Source organism: Pseudopodoces humilis, chromosome 9, assembly GCF_049639895.1.
Source record: "Pseudopodoces humilis isolate 2021_Gansu_Grassland_sample_001 chromosome 9, ASM4963989v1, whole genome shotgun sequence".
Classification (NCBI taxonomy): Eukaryota; Metazoa; Chordata; class Aves; order Passeriformes; family Paridae; genus Pseudopodoces; species Pseudopodoces humilis.
This window is the reverse complement of record NC_142208.1, coordinates 32,186,604-32,213,928: the sequence shown is the minus strand read 5'-3', so window position 1 is coordinate 32,213,928 and position 27,325 is coordinate 32,186,604. Positions and strand designations below refer to the sequence as shown.

Below are 27,325 nucleotides of genomic sequence, written 5' to 3'. Positions count from 1 at the left end.
CTGCTCCCAGGACTTTATAGAGACACCACTATAAATAAATAAAGACACTTTATTCCTGTTCTGGCCAGTGCATGCAGTGGGAGGATTTAACCTGGCCTAGAGTGAGTCAGCTGTGTTTATTATCTGGAGTACCAACACTAAAACTGAGTGAAGCACATGCATACATACATTTATTTCTTATTTTTTCCCTCTTCTTACCTGAGTGCTCAGCAGCCCTGAGATGTCTTTTCAGGCGGATGGGACCCACTCCAGTGTTTTCCATGCGTATGGAGAGATGGCTCTTTCCTGCCGGGAGATGCAGCCTGGAGAATGGCTTGGGAACAGCCCTGGGGAGATGGATTAGGGTGTGTTGGTGGGTGAGAAACTCAGCATGACCCAAAAGTGTGCATGTGCAGCCTTGAAAATGAGTGGGTGTGGGCTGCCTCAAAAGAAGGGAGATGAGGGAGGTGGTTCTTCCCCTCTGCGCTCGTGGGACCCCAGCTGGAATGCTGCATCCGGCTCTGGGACCCCAACATGAGAAGGATGTGCTGGAGTGAGTCCAGAGGAGGCCATGGAGATGTTCCCAGGGCTGGAGCCCCTCTGCTCCAGGAAGGAGAAACCAACAGGAGCTTGGTTTCTGCCACCTTCATTTTGACATCTCTCCCTTTAGGTTACCCTGAGCAAACAATTCCCTGTCCTTGCTGAGGATTCCTCAGGTTGTGAAATGCAACTGTTGTAAAAGAGTTGTCATGAATATATTGCTGAAACACCCAGGGATAAGCAAAGCCAGGTTCATGTTTGTCACAGATTAAAAGAAGATTGCACTGCAACCACTTTGCAGACAGAACTTTCTTAGTTCTGAAAGAATCCACGCTAGGAACTACAGAAGGAAAAAGGAATCTGCCTTTCCTACCTGAGGCAAGGGAACAAGCACAGTCCTGAAATCCTGAATTCCTTTCAGCACAGCTTTAACAAAATACCTGTTCCACTATATTCACCCTGCTTTGTCTCATGAGGACCAAAGCTCTGAACTCCAGAGTATTTCTCAGTGCAGCAGTGAGTCCCCAGCCTTTGAAGCTCCTGGGGTTGTGGCTGTGCCAGTGCCCCAGGTGTGCTGGTACCTGGCCTTGGGTCAGGCTGGGAGCAGCCAGGGCTCCAACACAGGCAGCACAAACCCCTCAGCTGTGCAAACAGGGCTTCTTCCAGCTCTCCTAGAAAAGCCAAGACCTTCTTGAACCACAGCCAAGTGCTTTTTTTTCATAGTATTATTATTTTTTTTGACAAAACCATTTTCTTTTGTAAGCAAACGGATATATAATGCATTTGTAATGCCACTGTATTTATTGTATGTATGTATGCTAATCTATTAGTACTATTAATACTCTATTAATGTATTTCTAATCTCAGACCTATGCCTTCTTTAAAACATCTCTCTCTGATTTTTAACTCGCTTTAAGGATTTTGAATGCAACTTTCTCTTCACACTGAAACACTTACACGGCCTTTGAGTGTGGAGACATTGGATACATGCTTAAAGATATTGCACAGCATTTGAATTCCCTTTGGTTTCTGGAAATGCTAAATTTGCATTTACTCTGTGTAGCCTTTTATTTCTTAAACCCACACACATACTTGCAAGGAATTTTCAAATGTTAACATCCCTTTTTGTGACTGGCTGTGAAGCTGCAGTGAGTGTGGGAGCTGGCATGTGGATCCCTGCCAATCAATGCTGTGTGTCCATCAGAACCAAATGCCCTTTAAATCATTATCTGTGAGAAGCAGAGCACAGGGTTATCAGTGTGGTGGAGTTTTGTATGAACTGAGCATGATTAGAACTGAAGGAACACCGAGAGGGAAACAAAGTCTTGATGAAAAAAAACAGGCAGTTGATCCAAATATTATTTGTCACTGAGAGTATTTACTGAAATTTAGGCTTTTACAAATCTGCTGAATAGATCTGAAAGGTCTGAAATGAAAGAACCCAAGTTCAGTTAAGATTAAGTACCTTCAGATTTACACCCACTAGTATATTTTTAGAAATCAGCAGCAGATCTTGGAACACAATGAACGGGTCTAGAGGCAGTCAACATAACGTCATGGTCAGAGGCATCATTCCTATGAGATAATGATAATAACTCTGTCACTTGCGCTTCTCCTGGCTCTTCTAGGGCCTGGGTAGCCAGGGAAATGAGGTCCTCTGTTCCCTGGGAAGCGCTGGGGAGGATAGAAAGGCCTGTTCCTTGGGAAAGGTCGGGGAGGAGGAAGAGGGAGCCTGTCCCTTGGGAAGGGTTGGAAAGCAGAAGGTCGTGTGTTGCACCCTGATGCTTTGCACCGTAGGCAAACTCTGGGGTGTACAGGACCTCTGTAATGGAACTGGACAAGCCTCTGCCATGGTGAAAGGTGATTCCCACAGCTTGGGTCCTTCACACACCTGAAAAAGGAAATAAAACCATCAACCCCACATATAAATTGTCATGTAATGATTGTGACATGCTCACTAAGCCCATTTGTCTCCTTGGCTGCAGGAAGCTTTCTTCCAAAAATGTCCAGCTGTGATGTTAATCTGAACTCCTGAGCACAAATGCCACTACATGGAATTTGAATTGTTGTTGTTGTCTGTTGGTGTAATGTGCATCACAACACATACAGATATCATAAGTGTAAAGCACCTCGTGGGATTTTGTTAATATCTATTAAATCACATTATAAATTGTAAAGTGATGAGTTAATGGAATTTTACTGCACACTCTGCTATGCTTCATGCTTAATTAAAACAAACTAAGGGATATCCCAACCCTGAAAGAAAGATTTAGCTTTTTGGAAGCTTAGAGCTGTCTGTGAAGGATTCCCCTGGACAGCCAAGACAACACCAGCATCCCAGCCCCTCTGACATGTCTTTGAAGCCCTGCCAGCATCATCTGGTGCCATAAACCAGTGACTCCAGCAAGAGTGGCTCCAGGGACATCTGGATCAACAGACATGCACTAAGAATGCTGCAGTAACAGTGAAGTTTTCCAAAATTTTAGTGTGATTAGTAGTTGGTCGTACAGGTATGACTGAATAGTCAAATCAAGTTGTGCCTGAGCATTTGAAGGGTGTAAGAAAATGGTGTGAAATCGTGTTTGGGGTATCCCAGCTTGGCTCTGGGGTATCTGACATGCATGAATAAATATTTACCCTTCCAGTGTTACTCTTGGCATCCCAGGTCTCCTTGGCTGGCACACTCTATTTAGGTAAGACATCAGCATCAGCCTCACGGATGGAGGCAGGGGAACAACATCTGCTGCAGAGGAAGGAACTGGATGTTAATAAACCAGAGGTAAACACAGAGCAAAATGCAGCACACATTAAATACTGGCTTTGCAAATTTAAATGTGGGCCTGGAATAGCAGCTGAGTGGAGAGGAAATGGATTTCTCTCCCTTTGGTGATGTTCCCTTAAAAGCTCATTTCTCCTTCCTACAACTAACAGCTCACCCCAAGGTAACTCCTTGGTGTTGTTCTCTCCTGGCAGAGGGTGAATTTTCCAGGATCATGAGATGTCTCTGCCTGTGAGCCCTCCAGAGCACAGGGCAGGCTATGGGAGGCCATTTCAGATGTTTTTTAACCATGGATGATGCAGACCTGGGCCAGCTCATCCCCTTGGCACTCAGCACTGAGGAGGGTTCTGCTGCCAGCCCTGTACAAGCAGCCTGTGATCCCTGTTTGAGCCATGGCATTACCAATCTCTCTGCCTGCATCCAGCCTCTCCCACTTGCCCTGCACTCAGTGAAATGCCAGCCCTTCCCAGCTCACATCTCTTACCCAGAGTATCTTACCCTTAGGAAGAGAAGCCATTAAAAAGAAGAAAGAATCAAATACTTTACCTGAGCCTGTAGTTGCTGCATCTGTCTTTGGATGGGTTTCTCATGAAAAAAAATAAAAAATAAAAAAAAAAGGTTAAAAAGTGACCTGATAAAACTATGTGCTTTGATGCCATCAGTTAATGAACATTGTAATGAGCAGAACACATTAGCAGAAGGAAATATTATTAGCAATAGTTCTGAGGAATAGAATTGTCATGGACAAAGGTTTCATACTAAGGAAAGTGTGGAGGCTTGAGTAGTACAAGTGACATATTACTGGCATTAATGGTAGCAAGATTTAATTCTGTTTATCCCTCTGTGTGGGGTGATAATCCCCCAGGCTCAAATGTCTGCTTTGCAGCTGAAGTTCAGTTTCTTGTATGTTTTACCAAAGCAGCCAAGTGCCTTTTATCAAAGTGTAGCTGATATGGCCAGACTCTCAAAGAAACCCTTGGTCTGCTCTCTAAGCAACTGAGGCAGAACGTTATTGATTAGCGAGCAGAACTTGCAATTCAATTTTTTCAAAAGATAAAGCCCACTGTGTGAGACTAAGGTTCAAATCAAATACCACTGAATATATCAACAGGATTCCCACTGGCTCAACTTCCAGTGGGGATGTGACTTTGAAAGCACAGGGGGACTGACTTTATAGGAGTGAGGTGATCTAGAAGAAATCTGAATTTATGTTGGTATAGTGTGTCTGCCCCAGTGAATTCCAATTCTTTAGAACTTTCAGCAGAGCAGGTATTCCTCCTACATCAACACCAACGATTCAGGTCCCTTGATTTGTATAGAAGCCAGAAGAATTACCCCCAAAGTACAATATTAATTTCATGAGATGATGCATGCAGTGGAGACAGGGAGCCTTGCCAGCACAGCATCAGATCCCAGCTTTGGTAGAGCATTAAGGGTATAAACCAGGGTAAATCTGCATCACTTACTACTGTCAATGGCTGTTGTTGTTTCAGGAGTTGGAGCAGGTGAGCTTGTCACTGTGAGAAGAGAAAAGATGAAGTTAAACGTTGTCCATGTTCTAAAGACACACATGACTCACATGAAATACAGTTCACCACAGCTGAAGAAATGAGCAGAAATAAATACCTGGGTTTTCAGCTGTTGTGGGCTTGGTCGTGACTGTCAAAGAGAAAGCAAAACCACACTTCATTATCTGTTCCATTATTGTGTGGGCAAAGCCAGGGCTGTCAGGGGGGAGTGGTGCAGGATTTTACTCAAGCTGATGCTTGATCCTGAAATTCTGACCAATATCCTAAAGTCATACACACCTGCTGCTCCAGGTGTTGTGTCTTCTGCAGGGGCTGTTCAGAGACACAAGAGAAAACAGAACTGCAGGTTAAAAACTGTTCTCTCAGCACTGGGCAGGTGAGAGATACCCAGACCTCAGGGGACTTGCAGGTCTCTCTTGAGGGCTGGACAATGGTGCTGCTGCCCAGGGCAAAGTTCCAGAGTGGGAGCAGCCCCAGTGGCAGGAAAACACATCCCTGTGCTGCCTCTGCCAGGCTCTGACAGCTCTGGGAGCCTGGGGCTGTTTGCTGAGCTCCAGTTTGGGGCTGGATGGAGTTTCTGACACGCAGGGCTGTGGCTGCTTTGGTGGGCACTGGATGTGTGCACTCCCATGGCAAATACAGCCCAGGGTGTGCAGGGACTGGGATGCAGCCCTGGGAAGTGCAGGAAGGCTGATTTTCTGGGAATGGGACAATCAAGTGCAAGTGTGAGTTTATACTGATGTCGTGTGTCTGTCCCTTCCTGAGTGCTTTCATCAGAGCCAGCTCTCCTCCTTTGCCTTTTGCTCCTTTATTGGCTGGAAGCCAAAGGAAAGGCAATTGGGATTATCTCCAGCTCCAATCCCTGAGATTATATCATTATGGAGACAGGGAGGCAGATAATACATGACCAGAGCATGTTTAGACAACTAAACATGTAAACCAGAGCAACACTGTATTATTTATTATTTACATGTGGTAGTGTCTGCTGGAGCAGCAGTGGGTGCTGCTGCTGCTGGGAGAAAGAAAAGATGAATTTAAATATTGTCTGCATGTTAAATGTATATTTTTAGCTCTGACACCCGTAGCATGTAGGCCACAGTTAGTCTTTATTGCTTACCAGGGGTAATGTCTGCTGGTGCAGGACTAGGAGAGGCTGCTGCTGTGAGAAAGAAAAGGTGAAATTAAATTTTATGTGCATGTTAAATGTATATATTTTTCCCCCAAGACTGATAGCGTGTATACCCCAGTAATGCCATTTTACTTACAAGTGGTTACATCTGCAGCTTCAGCAGAAGGAGAAACTTTTGCTGTGAAAAAGATTAAATTAAATATCATGTTCATTTTAAATGTATATTTATTTTCACCAGGACCCATAGAATATGAGTCAGAGTAATGCTGTATTACTTAATACAGAAAGAAAAGGTGAAATTAAATATTGCTTGCATTTTTAACTATGTGCTTTTCCTGTGAGACCTACAACATTTCCTGTTTATAGGAAATTAGGGCTGATATATAACAGTGATAGAGCCAAACTTTTCTGGGATACCTTGCAATTTAAAGGCTATGGCTTGGGTTTGTTTTTTCCCATCCTTTAAACACTGCCTGGTTCAGCCTGTCCCCCCATCCTTGCTGACTCCCTCACATAACAGAGGCTTGGCACAGCACCGCTTCCCCAGAACAGTGGCAGAGCTATTTCCTCAGCCCAGGCTCGTTTCTGAGAGCTGGCCACTCACAGAACACTCCACACATTTATCTCCCTTTCACAGGGAAAGGCTTTCAGAGATCTGAAGTCCCAAATTAGTTTTATGGGCCTGGAGTGTATTTTTCTTTCAGAGAGAGAACTCGGAGACGGCGCCAGCAGCATAATTGGAGTCCCTGCTGGTTTGTGGCCATCATCCACGTGCACACACCTGTCTCACCCCTTGAGAGGTACCAGGTTTTCATTTTGGGAGCTTCTGCTGTCACCTGGCAGCTGGTTGAGACCAACTAATGCACATCCATCCCTGGTGAGGGCTGTGTTTCCTGGGACTCCTCGTCCTTAGTTCCTTTTTGCTGGCCATGATCAAAGCTCCTTCCACCCCAGCACCGTGCCAAGCATTTACTTCTGCAGAAGTTCTGGCTGTGCAGAACTGGCAGCAGCAACGTGCTTGGCTCCTTCCCCAAGATCTAATTCTAAACAAGACTGCCAAATATGAGATAATTGAGAGAAATGCTAATTAACCTGTTAATCCAGGTGCTGAGTGTTCATCGGGGATGGTGAAAAGTGTTAAATAGAAAGTTTAGCACTATTTTAAGGCTGCATTGGCTGTCTAAATCCAGGTGGGGATAGTGAGAAAGAGGCAGATTAAAAATGCTCTATTTGGATCCAGGCCTTGAATTGCAGGCAGAAAGAAATTTGTTGTTATTCAGCTGATATTAAAAATGGTTTTATGGGAGGGAGGCAGCTTTCCCATAAAAGTTTTAAAATCAATTAATTATTTAATTAATCTAAAATATGATCTGCAATCTAAAAATTTCAGGGGGACTTTATCAGCAAATAAAGAACTGATTAAGTAATAGCCTCAAGAATCTTTAATGTCTTCTTGTGGGCTGACTACAGACAGATGAACAGCCACTTCTCACTTTCAGCAAATCAATAAAAGAAAATAATCAATAGCTCTAGCTCTCCAAAGAAAATTCTTTGTTAAGTGTAGGATATAATCAAAGGAATCAGTGAGCACTGAATATTCCTGAGACTTTAACACAGTTCACCTTCGTTACGTACAAATTGAAGTAATAAAGTTAGTAGAGCTGGAAAGGAGCATTTTTTCCCTTTAACCATTGAACAGCATCCCTGTTACACACAGTGTGGAGAAGATGAAATTGTCTGAACAAGGAAGGCAAGCAGCAAAATCTGACCAGAACTCTGCAAAAGAATCTTCTAAGAAGGAAAATTTTTGTTTCTATCATTTTGAAAGTGGAATGACTGTCAGGAAAAAGGCAGAAAAAGAGCAACTGGTATTTCTTCACTGTGTGGTGAAATTGTGGTTAGAATATTTTTTAATACCTAAAAATTGTTTCATAAATTCATTAAAGCATTAATTCATTAAAAGGTTGCAAAGTGTACTGCGGAATGGATGCCAGAGTAAGAGTTTCCAGAAAAGAGCATGGGAAAAGGAGGGTGTGGGCACACACTGCAGCACCATCAGCTGTACCTGGCTCTTTCTCAGCTTCCTTCGCTGTAGGCTGTGGTGCTGGAGTTGTTGCTGGCTCAGAGCTGTTTGTGGCCGGGGCAGAAGTGCTCAGATTGTCTGCTTCTGTGACAGAATAATCTCCTGAAGCTTTGAGGGAAAAAAAGCAGGAGGAACAATGAATAATATTGGCCAACATGAACAGGAACCACAACTAAATTTTGGTTAAACTGTTTGGATTTGTCATGTTGCTAGAAAAATACAAAGTCTTTATCACCTCATAACACCACAATAAATCAATATTTAGTAGTTGGATTTTTAAGCTTCTTAGCTTAGAGAACAAAGCAATATGTTCATAGCCCTCCTTATTAAACTTCTTTGCAATATTTTTGCACACAGTCTGGCTGTCCCTTAGCTCACTTAGGCTCCAAATTGATTTTGCAACTCAGACTTTGCCTATGTAAGCTGTGCTTAGGATTCCTGGTGTAGTTACTGCCTCGGGCTCCTCATTCACTGAAGTGGATGCAAAGGAGGAACAGAGGTTTTGAAGGGACTGTGAAAGTGGTGAGAAAATACACCAGTCAGTGATAGAAAATGGAGCTGATGATTGCTGATATGCTTTTGATTATATCCTCGAAGGAAAAGAGACTTGGATTGTAGCCTCTAAAATCTGGTTATTAGAGACAAAATACTCAGGTGAAGTTGTACTTTGTTAATATGAATATAAGCTGGACTTTTCTTCAGTGAGACAATGAGCTAGCAGTTGAGGTTTATTCATTTACTTTAATCCTATCAAAGTAACCTATTTGGAACAAACTCAAGCACTTTTGATTAGACTTTATGGCATTGTGTCTGTACCTTACCCTCAGCCAGTGTGGAAAGGATTTCTTTAGCTGAGGTTGTCGCATCCACAAGTGCAGCAGATGACAAGTCTGATCCTGAGGAAGAAATTGGAAACAAGAGGGAAAGAGCACTCAGGTAAGGCTGAAATCAACTCTTGATGACTTCAAACCATGCCCCATGAGCTGCACTGAGAGGTGCTGATTGTGCAGCACATTTTGGCTTCTCACTGAAGTCCCCTCCTAACCACGTTAAAAACCATGTTTTTCTGACATGCTGCATGTTGTGCAAATGCCCTTTTCCTGTCTGTGGAGCAGTTTCTGATGTCCTGCTTTCCTCTGTGGAGGTGGTGGAAGGGAAGGAGGCTGAAAGGGTGAGAAACTAAATGGTTGCAAGCAGCAATTAAAAGCTTAAGAGTGATTTCAAGAGCTTGTGACTTGATTTAGGTCTCAAGTTTAATAAAAAAACTGATATAGTGGGTGGTGTCCCTGCCCATGGGAGAGGGTTGGATCCAGGTGATCTTTAGGGTCCCTTCCAACCCAAACCATTCCATGATTATCAGTCTGATGAATAACTGGAGAGGCTCATCCCCCAGCTGAGGGAAATGAGTGAAAATGCCTGTCTGTGGTCTTAAAAGTTTCCAGAGCTTTTATGAATTTTGAACTCACAGAATAACAATGATCTGGACAGTTTTTCTTTGCAAATTTTTTTTTTAAATGTATTCTTTATAGCTACAACTCAGAGGTATAAATCAGTAAGTGTGTGTATCCCTGCTGTGTCCTGACAGGTATTTTGTATTTTTCAAGTGAAGATGTTGTAAGGGGATTGTTCCTTCACAAAAGAGGAGCTAAGGAAAACTACATTGTCTGCTATGAATATTTACAGATTTACATGGCCACATCATAATTTAGCTGAAACTCCCAAATAAACAGAGTATTTATTTTGAAAAGCACATGTGAAATGGCTCTTCTTACCTTCATCAGCTGTGGTTGGGATTTCAGGAGTCGATGTGGTAGTTTTCTCTGTGGCAGTAGCAGCTGCAGAAGTCACATCTGGGGCCAGTTGGGGAAATACAAAACAGAGAGAGTTTGGCATCAATTAGGAGTGAACATGTCTTGATAAATAAATTTGGGCTTTATGGGGCAATGAGTCATTGCAAAGCCTGCTGTTTTTGATTGCAAAAAAATTACTTTCACCTCCTTTAATATTTACTAACAAAGGCGGTGGGTTTGTTTTGTTCCTCACTGCCTTGTTTCGCTCCTAGAGGTGCAATAATCATTTGGAAAGGTGAAAACGAGCCATTGTAAGGGAGATTAAAGTGTGAGATTTGTCTTGTGCTTTGGGAGTGACATCCAGCCCCCTTCCCTCACCTTCCTTGAGGGTTTCCACGGTCTCTGGAGCAGGAGATGTCTCAGTCTGTGCTGGGGTTGGGCTGGGAGCAGGAGAGGAACCTGCAGAGACATTGCAAGGGTCTGTGACATCATTCACATTTTGGGTTTCGTGGGACAGAAAGATCCCTGGACTTTAATTTCTGTTCATGTGGCTCAGCACAACCTCTTCCAGCATTGTCAGTGAGTTTGGGACACTTGGGTTTCTCCCACCTCCTTTAAATAAATCGCATCTGTTGCTCAAAATTTCCACACGTGACATTTGCAGCTTGTTTTTCACCCTGGCCTTTGCCAGCAGAAATCAGGGGCTCTGTGCTAGTTGTCACAGTTGCTGCTATGTTAAAACCTTAAGAATAAATGGTTTTGGGAGCTAGCTTTTCATTTCTGTGTTACATATAATAAAATATAGAGAATCTATGATTCTATAGGGTAGAAAAAAACTGCATTTTAACACCTGCTCTTCTGTGACTGGGTATTATGAAGAGCATAATTAACACCTAGAAATCCCAAGAAACACGAGTCTGTACTTTAAGGTTTCCAGGATGTTATGATTATTTCAGAAAAAAAATGGAATCAGAAACTTAGACGTGGAGTGTAAAGACTTGCTTCATGTTTTCACTAATTATTAGTAGGTAAGTGGCAAATACAGTTTGTATTAGCAATGCAAAGAAATAATGAAAATATAAAGAAGTAATGTTGCAGTGGATAGAATAAATAGTAATTTGGAGCAATAATTTGTAATTCAGAGCATGTGCTTTTGTAGAAAACTATTGCAAAGATCATCATTACATGATGTAATCATGTGATTTTTTTGAGTTAAAAATTAGATTCTGAGCACTGGGGAGACTGCAAAGAGCTAATTTTGGGAGTCCTGTCCCAAAAGCTCAGCCTTACCTGTTGGTGCAACTGTGGAGTGCATTGCATCTGTGAACAGCAAAAAACAGACATTTACCTTATTGGGCAGTTTTTTATATTATATATTTATGACAAGAATTATTTTTGTTTCCACTCACACATGCCTGCTTCACAACTGGATGGGCCTCTATTTCCTCCTTACTCTTTGCCTTTTGTATCTTGGGGGTTGGCTATAATCAGATGTTGACTAAAGCTGTCCTGAACTACCTGCTTTTCACTGTTTTCATACTCAGGGCTCACTGTCCAATCTTGTCATTTTTTGCAAGGCATCCTTTTGCTCCTCAGTCACTCAGACTTAAACAGCAGAAGACCCCCCACCTCCACTTTTCAGCCCTGGCCTGATTTCCAAGCTCTACCCTGATGTTTTGTGCATTAAAGGAACAGGATAGTACAATTTTTCTTCTAATTATTTTTATTTTTACCTGAGCAGATGACACCAACATCCTCATTGAGTCCACAGTTGTGCTTGCCCCAGCCGGCGTGCCGGCAGTCCCAAAGGTGGGATTCAGTTCCTCTACACTGCACATCATCCAACTGGATAATTTTTCCACTGAGGCCAAAGTAAGACAGTCCCAGGACAGAGACAGCTTGGCCACAGTTAAGTTGTCTGCACACAACGTTGGCACTGTTCATACTGAAATAATCATCACAGACCGAGCCCCATTTTCCATCATGATAAACTTCAACCCTCCCGGCGCATCGGTCCCCTCCAGATTCCAGTCTCAGCTGTGGTTGTGGTGGAACTAAAGCAAAAGTTGACAGGTGAATCTCAATTTGCTTATTTATAGCTAAATCTCTGATGTCTAAATTTGAATCCCCACGGCTCTGCTGTGTGCAGGACCTGATCTACCCTGGTAGGGTATGGCTGGCTGTGCTGCTGAGGCACAGCTCACCCACAGCTGGCTCGGGGAGCTCTGCACCTCTGCCAGGTGCCTTCACACTCAGGAGCACGTCTCTTACCTTTGGGCTGAAATTTTTCTTTAATCCAATTGGAAAATTTGTCCCATAGTGAATCTGAGTCTCCATCTGGCTGGTTCCACCAGGCTCCGCTTGCTGTGGCAGAGAATAAAACGTATTGACCCTGAAGTAATACATCATACTCTTGTTTTGTAAATAATCCAAACAGCCAGCCCTTAATCTACACTCTGTGAAATCATCTCTTTTTGTAAGGGATTGGCAAGACTTTTTTTCATGGTGATAAATAAAGCTCAAATGATCTCATTCAAGATTATAAATTTGAAGGAACACGTCATGCAGAGCATATTTCCACCTGGGTCTGGCAGACTTCTCTGTGTTTCTTTCCCCTCTTTCTCTACATTTTAAAAAGTACAGCATAGAATAATTTTAATTAAAACTAGAATATCAGAAGAAGAACATTTAGAAAACAACTTCCACAAGCTGTTTCCCTCATGGAAAAGAAACAAAAGGATATTCTTCAGTCTTCTTCAGTCTATAACCTTCATAGGTTATATTTTGAAATATAGGATCTTAATATAATATTACATATATTGTACATATTGTATTAGGTATTTTGAAATACAAATATTTTGAAATACAAATATTTTGAAATACATTTTTTTTTAAATACATATATTTTGAGATACATATATTTTGAAATACAACCTTTGGATTTGGACTGAATCTTTGAAGTAGAAGACAAACCATCAATTCTACGTTACAAAACTCATCAGCAGCACTCAAGGACAACCTTTGCTGCCACTTCCCATCAAGCCAGCCTGTATTAGTAAATAATTCTGTAACATTTCCCTGCAAGAATGAAGAGATTTTCAAGGCAGTACCTGGTTCAGACAGGAGAGTGGTGCTCAGCAGAAGCAGCCAGGTGAGACGCACGTGAAGGTCCATGGTTGTTGGGGGTGGTCTGTCCCAGCCCAGCACAGCTGCAGAATTTATACCAAATGGGTTCTGGTCTGCATCAAAGGTGGGTGCTGTGCAACCTGATCCCTCTCCCTCAACTTCCAGATCGATGCCAAGGAAGTGATTTAGTGAGGATTTTCCTTTCACAGGGTACATCCAGACACCCAGATGAGGAGATCACGGAGCTGTTCCGGACTGGCCACCGAGATCTTCCCAAACACTCCCCGGGCACCTTTGTGGCCCTGTGTTGATGGTGTGGCTGTTCCAGGAAGCAGTGATTTACTTTTGGAGATTAGGCTGTTTGGTAAGGATTCTCATGCCACCCATTAAGACAGTTTCAAATTTACAACCATATCAACCAGATTAAATTGGCGTGGGGATTGTGCCAGAAGATTAGCATCCTAAAAGTGTCAGGCAAGCCTCAAACAAATTCTCTTTGTTTGCCAAAATTACTCCTGTAAGAAGCAGTTTTTCTTATTTTCCTGACTTCTTTTTAACCTGGGAGGTCTCTCCAGCGTGTTTCAGATGTGCAGTTCTCTCTGTCTGATTTGCAGCCCCCAGAGCAATAAAAGAGCTTCGAGTCTTGTCCCTGGCATGAAGTGATGGTGTCAACACCACCGTGGCCTCTGATATCCTAAAGGATTCCTCCAGTCTGCCTCATTTTGTCCTGTCAGGGAGAGGGGACTCAGCTACAGAGAGTAAAAAAACAAAGCTGAATTTTCTTAGCTGAATTAAAAATGAACATAAATATTTTCTTTTCATGAATGCTTTTCTTACTTTCATGGCACAGTGCAGCTCTACTTGGAGCCCTGATATGAGGATAGAAGGTGACATGGAAGGAACATGGCTGAACACAAAACTCTAGTTATTAAGAAGCATCAAGATCTGCTTTTTCAGCATTCCTCAGTCTCCTTTACAAAACAGGTCCCAAGGAAGTCATGCAGAGGGTAAATCCTATGCCAGGAATCAGCAGGGATAACAGGGCTGACCTTTGTGGTTTTGGAAGAGCAAAGCCGTTCCTCAGAACACTTTAAAGATATCTATCAAAATCTGCTCCTGGGAAACAAACAGGGTTTGTAGTGAAATAATTTTGGGTTGGAGGTTCGGCGTAAATCTTTCTTCACAGAGTGAAGTTTTGCTGCACTGGCAGATCTCCCCTCCCTGGAAATAACTTTATTTAGTGTCATAATTTCTCTAAGAGGCTAAAATGAGAGGGGAAAGGCGGAGCTGTTCTGGTGGCTGCTGCCGCTGGAGGGCAGAGGGGCCCCGTCCTTGGGAAGAGAACACGGGGCTGGGAAAAGATGCTCCAACATCTCAGGGCTGCTGTGGCGCCCATAAAGACACTCCACCTGTGCAAATCCCTTAAAAGTACACGTATTTGTAAAGAATTTCACTAAAGTGTTTTTGAAGGAGCAAACTAGGGCTGATTGCCTTTCTTCTGTGCCTGTTTATTTCTATTTCTATTTCTCATTGCCTGGGGAAAAAGAGAAGTCACTGATGTGCGTGAACTCACAGCTTTATCCCATGCTACAGCAATGTATTTGTCACTGCTTTCAACATCATACTGCACTCCTGAAAGGTGTTCTTATGCCATAAATCCTGGCTTTTGCTGAGCCCACAGCATTCCCAACATTCTGGGGAGAGCCATTTCCAGTGTCTCGCCACAGTGGAGGTGTTCCCAGTGCCAAACTCAATTCTGCACCAGCCCCTTCCCCAGTCCTGTCCCCTTCCCTGGACACACTCCAGCCCCTCAATGTCCTTCTTATCCTGGGGACCCAAAGCTGATCCCAAGGCGCCCCTAGCACAGGGGGTGCTCACTGCCCTGGTCCTGCTGGCCACACCTATGCTGGAACAGGCCATGATTTCTCTCTGACAGCTTTTCCACTAAAGTCCAATCAGTTCTGAAGTGAAAGGTGTTTTTGAGGAATGATTAGAGGAGAGGCAAATCCCAGCTGAAGTAAATCACATCCTCAATAACATAACCATTGCCTGTATTTATAGTGAATTTATTGTAAAGTGAAAGCTTTGTGTATGAAGCCGCTGTCTTTGGGCAAAGCTGAGTGTGGAGTGCTGGGTCCAGCTTCCCAGTTCCAGAGGAGAATTCCCTTGGGATAAGGATGTCACATCCAGCCTCTGGAAGCCCCAGTGAGGGAAAATCTTTGTCAGAGGTGAAGGCTGTGCCGAAGTTGGGGGGTGCCTGTGACCTTGGCCCCACACATGGCAGGAGAGGTCATCTCATCCTGTTCCCCAGCTTTGTGTCAACACACCTTGCTTGCCTTGGAACCTGCTGCATTCCTGCAGCTTTTCCTGCTTTCCACTTTCATGTGAACAATGGTCTTAGTGGAGAGCTTTTCTCAGCTTCCAGCAAATCCCTTTGACCTCAGCAGTGCCATGGGCAGGGTCACACAGAGTGCCACCAGCGCCCTTTGAGCATTTGTCATCACAAACACGGGAGTGGCCTTGGGGTGCCAGGGACTGAGCTGTCACTCCTGTTGCCTTTAAATTTAACTTAAATTTTGGTGGTAAAGGCAGTGAGGCACATGAAGTGTGCAGTGTAACTCACTCCCAGATGAACAGATAAAACTGTAGGCTGCCAAAGTTAAAGTGATTTATTCCCAGCTGAATAGCGGTTATGAAATTAGTTGTAATTAAATAAATTACCTGTGTTAGACAAATGATAGTGGGTATTTATTGATATACTTACAATGAAGTATTTAAATTAATAGAGCAAAATCAAAGTTCAACTCACTGAGAGAAGGGTGACCAAGACATGAGGTTAATCAAGCCAAAGCAGCACAGTGTCACCATGATTTCCTTAAAACTACATTTTCTTTCCTCCTTGCATTTTGATATCACTTAAGGGCCTTTGAGCTTCATAAGGAAGTGCAAAAATTCTCTTAGGATTTTTTTGTGTGAGGTAAATCCAGGTAACAGATAATATTAAAAATGCTGTTCTATGTAACACCTTTCCTTTTAAGACTTGAAACTTTTAACAATCTGATCCAGTGCAGAAGTTTTTCACACACAAAAGGCCACATCCTTTCAGTCCTGTGGCAAATCAGATTTATACTTAAGTTTCATATATTAAATCTCCTTAAATATTAAAAATCTATGGTTAGTCTCATGAAAACTCAGGTAAATCAGAATTACTGCTTTCATTGTGGTCAAAACACACTGTATTTTAAGTTTTTCCTCAGGCATAAACTACTGAAGAAACTAAATAAGGTGCAAATCAGTCATAATTTAAAGATCAACTTTTTATGGTAGGGATTTTTTTTTCAAGATAGAAATGTTTGAATAAATACAAAATGAAAATGCCAGGTATTTCAGTTCCCATAGAAGCTGTCAGAGGAGGAAATAAACAAAACATACATTTTAGCAATTACAGTTTCTATAAAATTAACTTTATTTTTAGAAGAGGTTCTTCACCCAGAGGGTGGTTGGACACTGGAACAGCACCAAACCTACCAGAGGTTAAGAAGTGCCTGGACAACATTTTAAGTCGGGTGGTTTAATTGTAGGTTGTCCTGTGAGGAGCAGGGAGCTGGACTCAAACATCATGGATTATTTCCAAATCAAAAACATTCTACGATTCTACAATAACACTTCACCTTTTTTGTAAAACCTCTTTTGTTTCACAAAGTGTCCAGCAACTGGATAATTAATTATGAGCTGACTGTCCTTGCTAGCAACTTGAAAAATCAGTGGAGAACAAGACTTTGGGCTTTTTTTACCATCAGGCAGGCATTAAAAAAGTTAAGGTTAAATTTGGGTAAGGATCCAGAAAGGCCAGAAGGTCGTGGCATGTCCTTCAGAGGCATCTGACACAAGCTCTGGCTCCTTTTTCTTGCTTTCTGTCCCTAAGCTGCAAAGGAGTCATGACTCTAAACCTTTACCTTTGGTTTATCCTGGTTATCTCACTCAAATAAATGATCCTCAGTTGTTCAATAAAAGCTTTGTCAGGGTGAGATATGTGGGATTAGGACCTTAAGTTCAGGAAAAGTCTCCTGTATGAAAGTTTGTTGGTTCTGTGAGGGCAGAAGGAGGGATTGATTTTCTTGTTCCTCCCAAGCCTTGGTAGTAAGCAAATAAAGTTGGGTAAAAGAGGTTACAGGTGCCTAAAAAAGTGTGGTAGTAATATAAAAGGACAAACTCTGAGTGACACTGCTTAAAATGCTCTAAAAGGTTTTGAATCTTAGTTGGATGGAAGTTTGCCATGTCAAATATGGATTAAAAATAAAGAAAAAAGAGGGAAACACTGCATGGGACAGAGATTTGGTGACAATGTGGGTATTAAGAGAGGCATAATGCTGTTGAGAAATGTGTTTTATAGTTCAGGGGAGCACTTTGCAATCTGACAAAATTAAAAATTCACTGTGGCTCCTCTTGAGCAAGCAAAGGTTTTGCCTTGTAGACGAGCAAATGGCACCACAGTGACTGTCACACTTCTGTCCATAGCAGCCCTTGTGAGAACTTGTGAGAACTCCCACAGGTATTTCTCCTTCCCCCTGCACTGCACATTATCCATGACAATTCTTCTCGGGCTGTGAGCAAAAATCACATCTCCTGAAGGTGATGCACCATGTCCACAGACCTGCTGGTTCCAGACAGCTGCTGCATCACTTTTATCCCAGAAATCATCACAAAATTTCCCTCAGGCTCTTTTGCAAAATATTTCAGCCTGCCCTTAGCAGTGGTTCTACCCATTTACCACCCCCACTGACATTTATTTGAAAGACAAAAGAGATTTTCCCTGAATCTGGACATTTCATGGAAAGACAGAATCAGAGATTTATGCAGGTTGGTTTATGCTGCTTGAAGCAGGTTGTTCTGGGTCGTGTCTATAAGAGCATTGAACACTTCCAGTGTTTTGCTCTGTGCAAATTCAGTTCTGAAACATCAGAGCATGATACTAAATGCAATTACACAAATGTAAGAATGCCTCTTCCTTCAGATCCTGTGCCAGGTGTGGATGAAAAAATCAGTCACTTCTAGGTGGAGTTTGAGTCAGTGCAGTAACAACCACATCTAGCAAGGAAATGGTGCTGGAGATACTGTTGGAACAATAGGAAGCAGATTAATACACCTTTTTTCAGGACTATTACACAGGTCTACAGCAGAAGTCAAACAGTCTTGAAATGCATTTGTTTATGACTACACGGGAAAATATGAATTTTTAAAGTGTTAGCAGTAACAAGGTTGTATAAATGAAACAAAGTGGTCACTAAAATGAAAATCCAAGGTAAATCAAAGTAGAACCAAAGGATTTGATTTGATAGGGTTTGATACTACAGAGGAAATGTTGCTGGAAGGCAAGAAACTGAAAGAGCAGTAATAGCCAATGTAATTTCATAGAGTGGAGATATTTTTAACTTCTTAGAGGTTCTAGTAAATTTTTTTGCAGGAGTTCCTTTCTAATAGTTTAATTTTTTGGAGTGCCTTAATAATTGTTTGAAGCCCTTCTCTTCTGTGGGACCAGTGGTTAACCCTCCCCTTGGACATCCCACGGCAGCCACTGCCCCAAGAGGAACCAGGGAGAAAACATTACCAGGGCAATGGACTGCCTTATCTGCAGTAAACAAAACGCTATTTTTTTCCCCCAAAATGCAGTGCCAGGAACCCCTCAAGGCTGTCCAAATCCCAGCCTGTGTTTCAAACAGTTAATCTCCAGCTCGGTTTTTGTCCCCCCAGCTGTCACACTGCTGCCTTTGGGCAGCACCTCATGTGATGCCAGGATGAATCCTTGCGGTGCTGGCAGGGAGCAGCCCTCTTGTCTTCCCCAACAATGCATTCCTCAGCGAAATCCAGCGGACTTGTGAAACAAAGAGGGTTTGTCTCACGCTGGCAAAGCTCAGCTCAAGTGTTTACTCTTCATGCTCAGAGTGCTGCTTTCAAACCAGCGCTGCCCAAACCTTGAGGGGAAACTGAAGCAGGAGGTTCTGGCCACCCTTCTGCAGCTGGGGCTGCACCTTTGGGATTCTGAATTTGGGATATCAAGATCCAGAATTTGGGGCAGAAGGCCTGGCTTTGCCAAACAGAATGATGGAATCGCTGAGGTTGGAAAAGACATGCCTTTGCATGGAGGCATGGAGCCCTCACGTGAACACAACTTGATTTTCATCGTATCTCGTGCAGCAAAGCCCTGCTTGAATCCAGGCTTGGCAATAGAAGATGGTAACTAATGCCAAATGCTTCTAAAACATCTCAACATCACTAGTCAGACACCAGGAGGAAAGAGAGAATCTGAAACTATGGTTCCTCAAAACCGAGAAAAACGCAGGGAAAAAAGGTGACAGTCATTCAGGCTCTTTAGAACAGCAGCAGTAATTAATGGCTATATTACACCCTGTGACTAATCCACTTATTACAGAAAAAAAAAAAAAAAAGGAAATTTTGGTTGGATGAGTACCAGGTGATTCAGGGCAAAAGAGGTGCTCCAAGTGTTATTCTAGGAAATGGAAACAAATCACTCCAGTGACACAGCTGGGTCACTGATCAGCTTCCTCAGACAAGAGAGGTTTCATTAAAATAGGCTTCTTGTGTCATGAGTCTGAGGGAGAAGGTCTCCTAATATTCACAAGCTGCTGTGTGAATTTTAGTGTCTCCTTAGCTTTTGCCATCTAGATAAAAACAGACAAAACATTTAAAAATATGATAGGGAGATCCTAGTGTAATCCTGTTAAAAAAGCTTGGCTGTGACTTGGTGAGTCTGATGGAGTTAACTAAGAAAATAAAATTATCAGCTGAGTGAAATGATCTTCAGAGTATATTTCTTTAGTTATATAATTGGAATTTGGTGCAAACAGTGGGGCTTGGGCATGAAAGGACCCCTGAGCCAGAACTGGGAGCAGAAGGTTGTGCTCAGCTGCTGAATTCAGCTTGTTGTCAGTGGAGATCTGTGGGATTCCATGGGGAAAGCATGGGGAGAAAGTAATGAAAACAAGAAAAATGGTGTTTCTTACCCATACCCTGCAAACCCTAATTAGCTTCTTGAAATCTCAATCCACATGAGGATTTTTTATTAATAACTGGAAAATGAATCTGCTTGCTGGCTGTGAGATGCAGAAACAAAACAATGTTTATTTATACCCATTTATAAATATTTTTGTGGTGGGTTCCTGGGAAGGAGGACCACAGAGTTGAATTATCTGCTTCATACTCCAAAATTAGAATAGGAGGATAAACAGGACAGGAAATCCAGCATACGAACAAGCAAACAAGGACTTTGTTTCTGAGCTTTGCTTCAACCTCAGTTCTGGCCAAATAGGTGATTTGATAGCACTGGGAACAGCATAAAGTCAGGAGTCCATAGACCCCATGGAAATATTTGCTAAAAAATTTATGTGTATTTTAAATCAAATTGCTTTTGATCCCTTCTTTTCCCATTAAAGAAACCTTCAGGGGAGTTTCTCAGGGATGTGCAGTTTTGTCAGAGTTCTGAGCACTTTCAGCTGTTTGCTTGTTCCCCCCTCCCAGTGGGATGGGGGAGAGAATTGGGGAAAAATAAAAAGAAATTAAATGAAATTAAATTTAAAAATAAAATAAAATAAAATAAAATAAAATAAAATAAAATAAAATAAAATAAAATAAAATAAAATTTCTTGAGCCCCCCAGCCTCCTCACTGGCACAGCAGCACAAGGAGCTGGCTGAGTGTGAGAATTGCTCAGAACCATCAGTTCCCAACATTATTCTTATCCTAAATCCAAACAGGGCACTGTACCAGCTGCTAGGAAGACAATCAATTATCCCATCCAGAAGCAGTGCAGTTGTGTAATTCAGTCCTTGGGTTGACACTTCTAAGGGATTTTCTCATGGTGCTACAAGCAAAATATTTATTATTGGTGCTGAGATGATCAGTTGAGTGCATACTGCTGAGAGAACAAGCACGTGGGATGTGTCGTGACAGACACACCAGGAGGAGCTGAAATAACCCAATACGAAAGTCAGACAGTTTTTCAAAGGATAAAGCTGCCAAGTGATGGTTGGTGTGTCTTTCTGAGGGCAGAGGAGGTGGCAAAAATAAGCAGCCCTCAGAAATCTCATTTAAAAAAAGCAAAGGAAGTGTCCTTCACCTGCTCCTGGCCCTTGACACCCTCGTGTTTGCAGGCACCAGCCTCCCCTGTGAGACTGGCATAACATTGATCCCCTACAAACCAAACAGAAAACCAAAACAAAAGGCCAAATAAACAATTTTAGCTTACACTTTGCCTTTAATTCTTTGTATTTTTTACCTAGGACATGAAAGGCAAAAAATCCCAGGTCTTCCTTTTCATGTTTTCATGCACCAGTGATAAATGTTTACGTGGCATTTGGCTGTTTGCATTTCCAGCATATTTCAGTCTGATTTATGAATGTGCACAAGACATTCTGAAATGCTGGCTAAGTCCTGAGAAGCCAAACTCCTCACAGCCACAAAGCATACAACCAAGGAGGGGAAAAAAAATTAAATAGTTTTGTGATCAGCAGCCAAAAGTAATAAAAATTGAACAAACTTTTTCCTTCTGGAAAACAGATATGAAATGTCTTTCACCTCTTGACTGACATTTGGGTGAGAGCTGAAGAGTCTCCTGGCTGAGATTCAGTCTCCTGCATGACATTTGTGTTTTTGCCTGGTTTAGGATGTATATTAATGGGAAGGCTACCAAATGATATAACAAGCCTTTAAAATAGATTGTGCTCCTCAGCCTTAAAGATTGCAAACAAAACGTCTTTAACAGCTCAGTTGTATTTTGAATTTGGATTTATTCGATCTAGAGAAGTTAAAACTTCATGGAAAAGATGTTAATCAATGCTCAAAATAACTAGAATATTATATAGCCACAAATGCAGTTGGTGTGGTAAGATAAATTTTTACATTTCCTTTCCAGAGATCATCCATTCTCTCCAAATTAAATCTTCCTTCCTTTCAGTAAACCTTGAAATATTTCTTGATGCCTCACTCACATTTTTCAGCTCACAAAATCTTGAGGCATTAGATAAATGGTTTTAGAATGATGTGAGAGGAGAATTAAAGAGGAGGAAAATGATAAAATAATTGTGCCAAACAGCTTGTGGCATGAGAGCTGAAATTCTTAATCCTTTAAGAGGTGTTAGGATTACAACGCTGTTCTAAGGCATTGCAGCAGAATTTATTGTAGATAAAGATATCACAGCTTCCCACAAATGACACATGTGAGGCTGTAACCAGTGAGGCTTTTTGGTGGCCCAAAACATGTAAGGTTTGCCCTGCATTCAAAGAAAAAACAACTGCCAGGAGGGTAACAGCACCAACCACTGGTGTGAGGGAATTGTCAGCAGCAGGGGCAAGATACTTCAATATTTATACTAAGATAAATTTTATATTAAGACATTTAGAAGTTCCCTGTGTAATGTTTCAGGAGCAGGGGCTCAGACCATCACTTGGAATTTTTACTCAAACAGACTACACTCTTCAACACAGTAAAACATTTGTATTTTAAGCACAGAGACATTAATTTGAGAGTCAAAATAGATTTATTGCTTTGTAAACATTCCTTCTTTCGATTATAAATTATACTGCTCACAGAACAGATTAATTTTAGCTTGGAAATCTCTGCATTTTATAAATAAGCACAGACCCATTATTGTTTCAATAAGAAATATAGCACTAGAAGCAATACTCAAAATAATTAGAATATTGTATAGCCACAATTCTGGTTGCTAGAGGAGCCCAGCCCTATGAGTGAAAGTTTTTGGGATTTGAACTCAGCATATTGAAGATCAAGGCACAAAGATCTCCAGTATTAAAGGGATGGCTCCCAGATCAAAGTCAGAAATAAGCAAATTCACAGATTCATTGCTTTCAACTATTAGGACAAGATTCATATTAGCAGGGGTGACAACTCAACTAAGTAAACTTCATAAGCAGAAAACAACTGAGGGAATGAAATATTTCTCAGGAAAGCTGGGGATTTGCTCCCAGATGGCTGTCATGGAATCATGGGATTATTTAGGTTAGAAAAGACCTTTAAGGTTATCGAGTCCTGCCATTAAACTAGCACAGATAAGTCCACCAACAAGAAATATCCCCAAGTGCCATCAAATTCACAATCAGACTGGAGCTAATTAGCACAATTCAAGGAGTTATAGCACTAAAAGGGATTACAGGAAGCTCTCCTTTGGGACAGCCAGAGAAGTTACACCTTTAAAAAATAATATTGAAAAGGGTGAAAGCAGAAGCTTGCAAAGTGTTGATCCTTTTCAGGGCAAAGTTGTCAAAAGCAGATTTCAGTGACAGGCGACAGAGCTGTGGCTTTTCTTGAGGCCCGTTGGTCATCCTAGAGCAAACATGAGAGAAATTTACTCGTCTTTTCCCGTGTTCCCCCTCGGAGCATCCCCTTCTCGGAGCTGAAGGGGCCCAACCACCACATCCACTGGTTCCTCAGCAGAGCTGGTGTCTCTCTTGGCCCTGGAGCTGCAGCCCTGGTAGCAGCGGGAGGAGCGGTCCCCGAGCCTGCAGACCAGCATCTGGCACTTGAGGTACACGGACGGGTGGCGGCTCATGAACTCAAAGGCATTGAATTTGAACCGAGCAAAGTGGCTGGAAGGGGAGAAGTATGTGGCATAGGAAGAATCTCTGGGACACCTAGAAAGGAGCAAAAAAAAGGGAATTAGTCTTCATGGATGCACATGTGCACATTCTTGCAAAATTAAATTCAAATTATTTGATTTATTCTTATGAGTTCCTGCAAAATTCAGATTAAAACTGAATTATATCATAGTCAGGTACTTGGAAAGCAGTGAGATAAAAATGTAACTTTCACAGCATAGTATGGACTTCAAAAATATAGACTTTTCGAAGTACTGTGAAGCAGCTGGAGTATTGGCAACTCTTCTTTTTCCAAGAGAAAGACACTGTAGGTGGTGAAGAGGGAACAACAGACTGTTAGTGATGTCAGTGTTATACAAGGCATAAAAAATTAGTCTAATGCTTGACTAGTTTTACTAAAATATTTAACTCCTAGGATGACAATTCCAACTGCCAGTTTTCACTGTCTCATCTACTTTTCTCCCACTGCTTTGAATTTTGCTCACAGGACAAGGACGGAGTAAGTGAAATGAAATGATAGTGAGGTGTAAATACAATTTCTCACTTCCAGGCCCATACTGTAAAAATAAAATAAGTCAAAGACCACTTTTCACAGCCATTGACAGTGAGTTCTAACCCCATTCAGACTGGCTGCATTATTTAAAGCAATAAATAATTTAAATACATAAATACATAAATACATAAATAAATAAATAAATAAAATAAATAATATATTATATTATATGATGATAAGATATATTATATGATATGATATATATGATGTTATATAATATGATATGATATAATATGATATAATATAATATAATATAATATAATATAATATAATATAATATAATATAAATCAATATAAATTAATATAAATTAATATAAATCGATATAGATTAATATAAATTAATATAAATTAATACAAATTAATACAAATTAATATAATTGATGTAAATTAATATTAATTAATATTAATAAATAATATAAATAATAAATAATTTGGTGTGCTACTTCTAACAACTTGAAGAAAGCTCTTACCCATTCCTGACTAAGTAATAGGCCTGTGTGTTAAAATCACGAGGGTCAGGGGATGCCACACACGTGTCCACGACCACCTTCAGGTTTGGGTCCGAGCTGTGGAGACAAGCCTGGAGGTACAGGTTTTGGTTGAGGTCGATGTAGTAGGGAGAGCTGCGCACTTCCTGCAGGAACGCCGGGGAATCGTAGAAGGTGATGTTCATGTCGTATCTTCCAAACTGGTACTCGTTCACATCCACAGTGTCCTCAGCAGCGTACATCACCTGCTGCCAGCTCTTCCTCAGCATTTTGCAGCTGACATGCAAGTTGATGTTCTTTTTCCTCCTGATGATGTATCCGGAAGATGCAACCCTGATGGTGTTGGAGTAGTTGATTGTGTCGTTGTTCTCCTGTTTAGCGATGCAATTTAAAATGGGGAATTGCGCTTTTGTCATGTTTCATGTAAGTTTTGCTAAGCTTAGATAGGCAACGGGGTGCCCAAAGCAGGGGGTGTACCTCTTGTACGGTCCCACAGCCGCTGTAGGGAATGTTGAACACAACCTCCCGTGCCGTGACAGTCGGTCTGCAGCGGTTGTCGCTCAGGGTGACACTCCGTGCTGAGTAGCCCTGGGACTGGAGGTAGCGTCTGCTGACCACCACGTGCATGTAGTCTGGCAAGCACTGAATGGCTGGTAGAAGAGGAAGGTCCAATTTATTTGTGATTTTAGGAATTTGGTAATGATGAGAGGCAGTTTTTTTTTTTAATTTAGAAATCAGGCAGTTCCCGCCCCAACCCACTGTATTTCACGCATATCATTCATTTTCCAGAAATATCTTTACATTTACAGAGGTGTTTATTTTGCAATTAAAAGCAATAAATAGGCTTGTCTGTTGAGAAGCATTGGCCAGGAACTTACTGGTGTTGTGACCTGCTGGAATGGAGGAGTAGTGAGCCTGAAACCCTCTGAAGGAGTATCTGGAGTCGCTGTGGAAGCAAACACTCATCATGTTTGAAGAGGACACGTATGTGGGAAAGGAACCAGAACAGAATCTCCCAAGAAGAGGGGAAGAGTGGACAGGTCCATCATAGACTTCAATGTAGTCATGCTGGCACGTCCCGCTTTGCATCCTGGTAGAAAAACATCAGCACCTTGTCAAATCCATTTCAGAAACTCTGATTTCACTGCCTAACATGTGATGAAGTCTTTCAGCATTTGAACTTTTCTCAGCACAAATTTAATTTGGCTTTTATGCAGCTTTGGCAAAAAACGGTGAGTAAAAAATGCAACAGCAATCCAGATTTTGATCTGGTCTTCCAGCTGTGGATGTTATTGGAAGTATCTTTAAAATTGGGAAGGTTGCCTGTTTCAGGTAAGATTTCAGACTCCTCAAGTTTTGATATTTGCCTAGGGAATCAATGTTTTACTTACACAATGTCTCTAAATGTGAGCGTCACACGGAAATTGTTCCGTACTTGAATTTCCCATACACAGTCAGCGTCGTTCGGATAATTTCCAGGATAGTTGGGACTCTGCAGCACCCCAGAGGAATCTGAGACTGAGCCACCACAAAAATAAGGTGCTGCAGAAAGAAATGGGAAAGAAATTTACTCACAGGAACCTCTGCACAAGTGTAGTTGAGCTGTGTCTCATGCACAGCTATTGCAGAGCAGGTGCCCTGCTGACTGCAGGGGATAGTCTATAGGAGCTGAATCAAAACTAATATTTGTTTTTGCTTTAGGTTTGCTTTCATGTTAGATTTAGAATTCCCTCAGAGGTGGATTTCCAGCTATGGTGTCAGACTACCCTCTTCAGGCTGGGCTGGTAACACCTGGATGCTTTCTGCCCCTTTTTAGAGTTGAGGTCAATTCTGGGAGGTGCCATGACAGCTGATATGGAAGTACCCTCCTCAACAGCCTCTCATCAATTACTCTGCTGCTTCTCCTTATTCCTCTAAGGTCTTTGGAAGGTAAATAAGTTGCAAGTTTTCTAGAAAACTGTAATTTTTTGGTCGCAGACTGAAATAAGCACTTCAGGCTGCTGAGAAAAGTCGTAAGTACAAACATAGCTGCAAAAAGCTTTAGTGTTCCTGCCAGCATGAATGACATAATTCCTGTTAAGCACACAGATAGTCCTAAAAGTGTCTTTGTAGGAAGGTGAGCACAAGCTCTGAACATAAATCCTACAAGACATGACCTTTAAAGATGAAAATCCATTTTATATTCTGCTTGAAAAAGGTCACTCACACGTGCAGTGATATTGTCATAGAGACAAAAGACAAATTTAGAGAAATGTGCAGCAGGGAGACAGACAGACCACAAATTAGCAATGTGAGAAGAGCCACAGAAGAGCATTAACTGGTGGAGGTGTTGAGGTGGCCACTGGAGCTGTGGGTGTGAAGGAAGGAGACACAAGTGTGAGAAGTGCAGTTCATGAGAAAAGTACTGGGGCCTGGACACGGCCTCGCCTCGAGTGTTAAAACAGGGATCACAGGGAGGCAGGGAGGTGGAAACAGGAGGCCGGGAACAGAGGGGCAGGAGCTCCACAGGAGACGCAGCTGCCTCCACTGCAAATGATCATATTCCCATTTCTTCTGATTATGTCCCAAAACCCACAGTATGTCTAGGTAACAACTCTGGTACTACCCACGCAGGAATTGAAGGGGTGAAGGCAGAATGATCCCTGAGGATGTTGTCCCTGGTTGCAGTGGGAGACAATCCCTCTGCAATGGCTTAAACCAG

General features: G+C 42.0%; 1 protein-coding gene across 1 annotated transcript in view; it reads right to left on the bottom strand.

The window, feature by feature from the left end:
• Positions 1-22,613: 22,613 nt before the first annotated feature.
• The window catches only part of LOC102106926 (scavenger receptor cysteine-rich domain-containing protein DMBT1-like), a 38,068-nt gene continuing 33,356 nt past the window's right edge, over positions 22,614-27,325 (bottom strand). Inside the window, exons 40-44 of the mRNA XM_088060060.1 lie at positions 26,016-26,166; positions 25,503-25,714; positions 25,102-25,274; positions 24,607-24,995; positions 22,614-23,619 (exon numbers count right to left, since the gene is read on the bottom strand). Coding sequence (XP_087916186.1) covers positions 23,334-23,619; positions 24,607-24,995; positions 25,102-25,274; positions 25,503-25,714; positions 26,016-26,166 — 1,211 coding nt within the window. The 3' untranslated portion in view covers positions 22,614-23,333. The remainder of the gene's footprint in view (positions 23,620-24,606; positions 24,996-25,101; positions 25,275-25,502; positions 25,715-26,015; positions 26,167-27,325) is intronic.